Source organism: Theobroma umbraticum, unplaced genomic scaffold (genome assembly GCF_002168275.2).
Source record: "Theobroma umbraticum cultivar Fairchild unplaced genomic scaffold, ASM216827v3 scaffold_56.0, whole genome shotgun sequence".
NCBI lineage: Eukaryota > Viridiplantae > Streptophyta > Magnoliopsida > Malvales > Malvaceae > Theobroma > Theobroma umbraticum.
This window is the reverse complement of record NW_018397256.1, coordinates 3,138,642-3,147,569: the sequence shown is the minus strand read 5'-3', so window position 1 is coordinate 3,147,569 and position 8,928 is coordinate 3,138,642. Positions and strand designations below refer to the sequence as shown.

At 34.0% G+C, this 8,928-nt stretch overlaps 1 protein-coding gene across 3 annotated transcripts; it reads left to right on the top strand.

The window, feature by feature from the left end:
- The first annotated feature begins 1,095 nt into the window (after nt 1-1,095).
- Nucleotides 1,096-8,178, top strand: LOC110410947 (glycosyltransferase BC10-like). Of its 3 annotated transcripts, XM_021420903.2 has the most exons (12): nt 1,096-1,482; nt 1,669-1,887; nt 2,178-2,684; nt 4,349-4,447; nt 5,127-5,227; nt 5,336-5,407; nt 5,597-5,687; nt 6,060-6,140; nt 6,999-7,058; nt 7,138-7,260; nt 7,579-7,617; nt 7,699-8,178. In XM_021420903.2, exons 3-12 carry the CDS (start codon nt 2,298-2,300, stop codon nt 7,813-7,815), a joined length of 1,170 nt encoding a protein of 389 aa, XP_021276578.1. In that variant the 5' UTR covers nt 1,096-1,482; nt 1,669-1,887; nt 2,178-2,297; the 3' UTR covers nt 7,816-8,178. The 3 variants fall into 3 exon arrangements, with proteins under 3 accessions (XP_021276578.1, XP_021276579.1, XP_021276577.1); XM_021420904.2 differs by lacking the exon at nt 1,669-1,887 and having other exon boundaries at nt 2,298-2,684; XM_021420902.2 differs by lacking the exon at nt 1,669-1,887.
- Nucleotides 8,179-8,928: the final 750 nt, after the last annotated feature.

Genomic DNA, 8,928 nt, shown 5'->3' with positions numbered 1-8,928 from the left:
ACATTATCTTCAAAATAAGTGTAAACATTAAAAACAAAACCAAGAAAGTGAGAGAATAAAAAAAGATAAAAAAACTCAAGAATTGTATTCTTGATCTCCAAATTTCCTTGAATCTTTTAAATTTTTCTCAACTTCAATGACTTTGCAACTTGATTCTTAGCTTTCAATCAGGTGTTTCATTCTCCTAAAAGTCCTCCAAAAGGTTATTTTTATAAGATTTTAAAATTAAGTCAAGTTGGATGAAGAAAGAAGTCAATTTCAATCAAGATTTCCTCATCAAATTACATGGGCCGCAGCCTACTTCTTTCAAAGCTACGGCCTTGACCATTTAAATAACAGAAATTGTAATTGTTCCATGACTACTGCATGCTCCAACTTTGACAAGATTTTTGATCACCTTTCAAATTGAACTGGACTAAGTAATAAACATGAAAGTTGTAGCATTTTCTCTTATCTTTCCAATGATTCAAGAATAATTTATTTGGAGCTCTGTAAAGAGAGTTATAATCGAAATATTAAAATATATGTAGTAAAAGTCTACACCTTAAAATTACTCTTCTTTTTTCATTAAAAGTCTTCATTTATTAAATGCTAACAAAAGTATAAATAAATCAACAACAGTCTATCTTAATCACATTAACATCAAATTAAGTATAAAATTAACTAAGATTAAATTGACTTACTTAAATTAATTAACTCAAAATAATTAAATACGGTCTATTAATTTCTATACATTACTATAAGATACTAAGTTAAATTACTATTAGAATTAAGTACAAAAAACTCTATATCATAGAGTTATCAATAAGTTAAAGCATAAAATTACAAATTACTGTATTTTTTCTTTCCTATTTTGCTCTTGAAACAGGAAAGCAAACAAATACTATTTCCTTTAAATTTTCTTCTTACCAAACATAGATAAAATAATTAGCCCCCACAAGAGCAATTGAGGAGACATTGAATACGGGTTGAACACGCGCTCGAAATGCGACTAGGCCTTGACATGTGACCGTAAAATAATAAAAAAAAAACAGCATTAAATAATTGCCACATTAAAAAGGAGAATTAAATTAAATTAAATTAAATCGCCGGCTTTGTTTTGTGTTTGGAAGGATGCACAGTTAGCTAAAAAATTCCACCCCGCCTGCTTCCTCTTTGGCTCCCTCTCCTGCTTGCTCTCCCTCTCCCTCTCCCTCTCCCTCTCCCTCTCCGTCTTTGACAAACAAGAAAAGAATACAAAAATATAAATAAAGATAAAAGAATCCAGAAACAAACACATAAACGAATCCTCTAAAGAATCAGAAACCCATTTTACAGAGATTATTTTTTTATATAAATACACACCCAATACATATCTCTTTCTCTGTTTCTTGTTTCGTGCTCTGCCTGCCCTAGATCTTGATATACTTTTGATTCTTGGATCTTCGAAATCCCAAGATTTTAAGATCTCTTTCATTTACTTCAGTCAGCTTCATTCCTCAGGTAATTTGCTTCTCATTTCTTTTCGTTTCCAGTGTTTTTTTTTTTAATTTTTTGAAAAGAAAGATATGGTTTCATTCTTTATGACTTTTTTCTTTGGGGGAGGGGAGGGTATTGGCTGAGGGGGGAAATTGAGTGTAGAAATGTTCTTTCTTTGTTGGATTTGAATGAGTCTTTGGCTTTTGGTAGGTTGGACCAGCGAGGTCGTCGATTTGGGTTGACTTTTTTCCCTTTTTTTATCCCAAGTTCCTCCTTATTGATAGAAATTGTTGAAAGAAGCTGCGTTTGGTTTTAGTAGTTAGGCAAATCCCGAACTTTGCATTTTCTTTTTTCAATTCATGCTATCCGTTTTGAATAAGTTGAGAAAGTGTTGCTATTGAGCCGTTTGATTACCCAGGAAAATAAAAGGTAAATTTTGTATTCTGGTGTTGTTCTTTTGGAAATGCGTACAACATAAGGTTGAGTTAATGGTTTCTCCATACTAGGCATTGATATTTAAATTTGGACAATTTCTTTTTTCTTTTTTAATTATGATTCCATTCCAAAAGTTTTATGGTTAAGGATATGATCGGTTTGTTGCACTTCGTATTTAAGCTGACCTTGTTGACCAAGTTTTGTCATTTCATCTCCTGTGTTAAGGATACTTGTGTTGCAAACTAAGTCAATGTAATGCTTTTGCTTATGGTTTCCTTTCTCAGATCACATTACATAGATCAATTGAAGAATCTGTCTTTGGTTCTGGAATACTAATTCATTTTTGAGAGAAAACTGGAAAAAAAAAGAGTCACATGAATATAAAGCTGTGGTGTTTGTGCTAGATGAAGGCAGGTCAGGCGTGGCGACTAGGCAGCATGGGTGATATGCAGATCTTGCCTGGGGCTCGCCACCGCCCTCCTTTGAAGAGGCCGATATGGATAATTTTCTTGGTTTCGTTGGTCAGCCTTTTTCTAGTTTGTGCTTATATATATCCACCACGAGGCAATGCTGCTTGTTATGTATTTTCTTCTAGAGGTTGCAAGGCTCTTACTGATTGGCTTCCTCCCGCTCCTGCAAGGGAATTAACTGATGAGGAGATTGCATCACGGGTTGTGGTTAGGGATATTTTGAATACACCTCCTGTCCGATCTAAGAATTCTAAAATTGCATTCATGTTCTTAACTCCAAGTTCACTGCCTTTTGAGAAGGTTTGGGATATGTTCTTCCGTGTAAGTTATCTTTTTCACTGCTAGTTAATTTTTCTTTTTATAATCTAATGTCTTTATATTCTTCATGGATGTTTTAGTATCCCATTTAATGTTATGATTATTATCCCTGAACTTGGCTTTCATGAACTACAAGGTTTGGTCCTGTATAACAAGGTTGGATGATGCATCATATACAAAATCTACCACGCAAAAGTTGTTTGCTAAGAAAAAAATCACATTTTTGTGTCCCAACGCTCAAGTACCATGCCTGTTTTGTGCTACTTTTTTCCCTGAAGTAATTTGTATTTGTTTATTAATGCATCTTTGTTAGTATAGAATATAGATACAAAATTGCCTTTTTTTTTGGTTGAGAAATACTTGGATGAGGGGTGAGGGTTTACAGGGGAAATGTTGTGCATAGCAATGACATTGCATTAATGGCAGGTGGGAAAACCTGCTAGAGATTTTGGGCCTGGACCATAGTGTTCATAGGGGTGAAAGCAAGGACCGTGGGTAATAAAGGTGCTTTTTTATGTCTGTACCTTTGGGTAATAAAGGGAGAATATGATATTGTGTTTTGCAGTACTCTACCTACCTTAACTGGAGATGTTAGATAGTTTGGATTCTTTCTTCAGGTTTTGTAATTTTTGTATTGTTATGTTTTTAAAACCTATTGCTGGAGATTTCTTGGTTTAGCCTATTAGTAATAATATTCACATTTGAAGGTTTCTTGCACCTTAATGCTATAGATAGCAGGGCAGATATGAACTATTATATGACTGGACCCTATCTGGAAATGTATTAAGTGTTATTTTCATATTACTTGCCAAGAATTTGTTATATAAAAACATACTTTTTGCAATAGGTGTTGTTTATGCTACAGAAGGATGCAGTTTGCATGTGTGGTTTGTAAATTTATGACCATTATCTGAAGAAAGTGCCAGTATTTGGTGATTTATAACCTCAACATGGAAATTAAGAAGCATTTCAGCTCATACATTAGATCTAGAAGCATGAGAAATACAAAGTTGAGTAGGACAAAGAACTGAAGCTGTTGTATGCTATACATGCAGGCATTCATAGCGAAAGGGGGGGAAGGTTGGAGTACTGTTTTAATTCCTATGATAGAATTTTAGTCTGTTTGAACTAACTAGAGACTTATGGTATAAAAAATTTCTGGTGTAGGCAACACACAGTGTCTTATAGTATTACTTAAAAGCTTCTGGCTGTATGAAGCCTATTTTTGAATCAAATAATACATTTGTCGCTAATGGTTGATTCAAATGAAGTAATTTAGGTTGGTCACTTAACTACATTTTGTGTCAGGTTGGTCATTCTAGTAAACTGCATTTCCTTTGTTGACTGTGGATGCAAATATGGGTTAATTTGTATGGTGGAGGTACTAATGATATCAATCTTGCATATTGTGAATGAATACAAATGTAGTGTGGAGATGGAAGTTGGCAGATTCCCTGCTTTGCATTCATCAGGATGTCTGTATCAAAAAACTTGTTAGTTATGCTTGACTGTCTGCCTCAGTTCATACTGTTTCTGTTGAATTTTTATGGAAAGGAATTTATGATCATTTTTTTCTATTTCTTTTTCCACATTTGTGGCTTTTACTAACTTTTAAGATGTTATTTTCCCTGTATATTTATCAAAAGTTTGCGCATTTTTCCTCGCAGGGGCATGAGGGCAAATTTTCTGTTTTTATCCATGCATCAAAAGGAAAACCATTGCACGTGAGTCGTTACTTTCTTAACCGGGAAATTCGCAGTGATGAGGTATGTTTCTTAGATTAATTTTGCTGATAGATAGTTTGCTATTTCTCTCTCTTTTTCCATGCTTCTGGATTTGTTCTATAGATTTGGTAGCACATGCTAAGTATCCTGATTTTACAATGGTCATTAGAAAAATATATCCACTATGGACTTGAAAATGGCTCCAGCAGAAAAGCTGGCTGTCAACTACTTAATTTTGGTCTATCAGAGGGAAAGGGGTAGACTGCCCTATATCCTTCCATGTCTACGATATCGAGAGTCTGTCTCTGTTCATGTTTCTGCTTTACGAGGTCTGTCATAGTTTAGAGTCCAAATTTATTTGTAGTTTGGAAAATCTCTCAGAATAGAAGCCGAAAGACATGATTATAGCAGTTACCATGTCACTAAAGTATTGTGCTAAAGATTGTTACTAATTATATGCTCCAGCATCATTTTACATCCCACTACTATTAGACACAATTTTTGTACAGTTAGGTGTGTGCATGTGTGCTATTTTTAATATCAAATTTTGTAGTCAAACTTTGTGATCTGATAAAAGGCTATTTCAACTATTATTGTATGGTTACTTTATCTATATATATATTGATGTGATTGTCACTTTCCTATCCTATTTATTAACTATATTACTGTACTCTGTTATAATTTGATGAGCTAGTGATCTTTAAATTCACTGAATTTGCAGGTTGTATGGGGGAAAATTTCAATGGTTGATGCAGAGAGACGATTATTGGTACATGCTCTAAAAGATCCTGATAACCAACATTTTGTATTACTTTCTGAGAGGTAATATAGTATGTCTTACTTCCTTCAACCCCCATCGCATCCCACAAAGGATATTTTTTTTGACTTGTACTATTATCAGTATCTGAAGCAATCATCCTGGCATTGCAGTTGTGTTCCGTTGCATAATTTTGACTATGTCTACAACTATCTGATGCATGCTAATATGAGTTTTGTTGATTGGTAAGTGAAATCTTCTAATGTATATGCCTGTACCAGGTACTAGCTCTTTTGTAATTTGAAACAGTTTATTTTGCCTAAATAGCTCCTGGAATAGGGGTTTTGAATTAGAGAGTATACACATGCACACACTTGATGGACTTTTTGTACTGTTTTTACTCATTTGACATGTATCCCCACCTTGTTTGCTAGCTTTGTGGATCCTGGACCACATGGAAATGGTAGGTATTCAGATCACATGTTACCTGAAGTAGAAAAGAAAGACTTCAGAAAGGGTGCGCAGGTATGTCTTAATTGATATGATATAAAGACCATTTATTGTTAGATAAAAATGCATTACAATAGATCAATTGGAATGACAAATTGTAGCTGGGATGTGTGAATGAACTTTACCAAAGTCAACTCTGCTTGTGACAATGTGAAGGCCATGCATCACTCCCGATGTCTTATATTATGACAAATTTGGTCACCATAGTTGATGCATTCGTGTTTCCTTTTCATTTTGAATATTAACTGTTTTCTTTACCCCAATTTGTTTGAGTCATCTCCAGATACAAGTCTCTTGTTATGAAATATTTCAGCCTCCTGCATACCTTTTAAGCAAACTCATGTAGTGTATTTTTGCAGTAAGTTTAAATGAGTGAATTTTGTGCAGTGGTTCTCCATGAGGCGGCAGCATGCTCTGATAGTTGTTGCTGACAATCTTTACTACTCAAGGTTCCGGGATTACTGCAAGGTGAATTTACCTTAAAATGTAGTTCAATTTACTGTAATCTGCTCAATTTTGAATTTACCCTCTTTGATTCACGGAGTTGGCTCACTTTAATTTTCTTTATTTTTTAATTTATTCTTCTCTTCAAAAAATAATATTGAAACATATGAAGAAAATTAATTTGAGTTTGCCTAGGTGAAATTTTTTGGCACATGATGCCAAAAGCAGCTCTAACTACTCTGGTTTTTTGAAGTATTATATATTTCTTAACATATAGCAGCAAAAGTGGTAGCTAAACTTGATTTCAAATTTTCTGATCTCTTGTTTTCTTTCTTTCCAATTCAATGCTTCTAGTTTGTCAATCAAGAAAAAAGCTGAATGTGTTTCGAAGTAGATTTGTGAATATCATTTGCTAACTTTATAAAACATTTTGGGGGATATAATTGATGTGTCTGTCCTCTAACTATTATACCTGTCAGTTAGACTGGTCTGAATTTGCATGATCAATGTTTATCACTCGGTCTTTTTCTTGCTTAACTGTTAGTGTCAGAGAGAAGGCAGAATATTTCTAGATGTTAATGACTTGACTGTGAGCTACATAAAATAAGCTCCTTGTTTAGAAAGTATAGTTATTTTCTGCTTAAACAAGACGGCTTGCGTTTGGCCTGGTAATTTTTCTAGCTTTCCTTGAATTCCTTATACTGTATAACAAGGGCAGGAAATTGTTCTTCTTACATGTGAATTGACAGAATTCTCGTCATGGAGATGATATGTAGATATAGTAAATGGTAATTATAATCTGTGGAAGTTTTAAATAGATAGAATTCATGAACAAGATTTACGTTGCTGACTCATTGGCGTCCTTGTTCTTGATTATTACAGCCAGGTTTGGATGGCAAAAATTGCATTGCTGACGAGCATTACTTGCCAACATTTTTCCACGTGAGAATCATATTTTATATCATGTTTCCTACTTTTCACTTTGGCCTCTCCTAATCTTTTTTCGTTTGTGCGTCCTCAGATGATTGATCCTGGAGGTGTTGCAAACTGGTCAGTAACACATGTTGACTGGTCTGAGAGAAAGTGGCATCCTAAATCATATAGGGCTCAGGATGTTACAGATGAGCTTCTGAAGAATATTACGGTACACGTGCTTATCTCTCTATTTTTTAAGCAACCCTTTATCAATATTACTGTCCATTTTTTGTTGTTTGATGCTAATGAGTGTGGTGTAGTATGTTTTTTTAGGAAAACATAACTTCATTTTTGCCACAATGAAGGGATAATATGCCAACACTCAACAACTTAACACCTTTCCTTTTAAACTGATAAAGTGAAAATGTGTGGTTCCTGTGTATGATGGTTAAGTCTTGCATTTGTCATCTGGGAACACTGGAGTAGATTGTGGTTATCAATAATGATGAATTTAGGTTCTGACGAATTTTGCATTATATTTTTGCAGTCAATTGATTTGAGTGTCCATGTATCAAGTGATGAAAAGGTATACATTTCAAACACAATCTCTCATGCTTTCAGAAGTTGGTAAGATTAGTAGATTCTCAACCTGGTTGTCCTTTGGTAGAGTGAAGAGCAGGTACAGCCTTGCCTATGGAATGGTATCAGACGGCCGTGCTACCTATTTGCGAGGAAATTCTATCCAGAAACCGTAGATAAATTGATGATGCTCCTCAATTTTTGACTGTGAATTTTTTGGTCAGATAGTGTTTACTCGATCCCTTCTCTTCATCCTGGTTTCACATATATAGATTACACAGTTGTATATGGCCGCTTTTCTCAACCGCAATTCTTGAGTTCTAGGGCAAACTGGAAGAACAGTTAGGATGATTTGAATGAGGCTGGAGGCTAACGAGTTGTTAGTGTTGCTTCCTTCCAGATGGGTAATTTCTTGTCCAATTTTTCCCCCCATTTGTGCTATCCAAACATTATTATATATGTGAAAGAATATTGGGGGATTCATTTTTTTTTTCTTTCTTTTGTAAAAGGTTGAAAAACAAAGACTAATGCACTCGTTTCAGGAAATATGGGGCTTTAGTTGTTAAAATCTGTGGGTTGAGAGTCCATACTTGGGTCATTTTATTCCTCAGTTCCCCACCCCTAACAGTATATGAATGAGATTCCATTTTATGATGGAAGGGTGATATCCAAGGGAATGTTACATTCGCAGGCATATAATCATGCCAAATATGGGAAAATTGCATTTTCAAATATATATATATATATATATATATATAAACAATATTAGTTTTGATTGTTGGTTTTTTAGATGATTTAGGGCTTTCAAAGGGATCTCTTTTTAATGGGCTCATATGTGTACTACAAGATCTTGATTTGGTTTTTTGGCCATGAGTTGTAGGTGACCTGTTAAAATATTGAATAAAGGCCATTACATGTTTTTATTAACAAAAACCCACGAATGAAACTTGAAATATAAACAATGTTATTATCTTTTTTAATTTATGTATATATATATATATATATTAACAAATTAATAGTATAAAAAGCAAAATATCATATCAATTTGGTTAATCTATGATATTTATTGTTAATTTGATAAATAGTCAAGGATACCTACTCAAATTGTTAAGGATGTTTATTCAAAGTGGAGGAAGGATTCGTTCACATGCTGAACTTGACCTCTCATCATAAAAAAACAAAAAGAAAAAATAATGAGTGGTAGGTCAAGTTTTAGTTGATTTTAGGGCAAAAAGATCCAAATATATAAAGGAGAAGCAAGATTGGTGCTTATGCTCAAAGAAAGATTTTCCTTAAGCAATTCTGATTTTGTTCACCA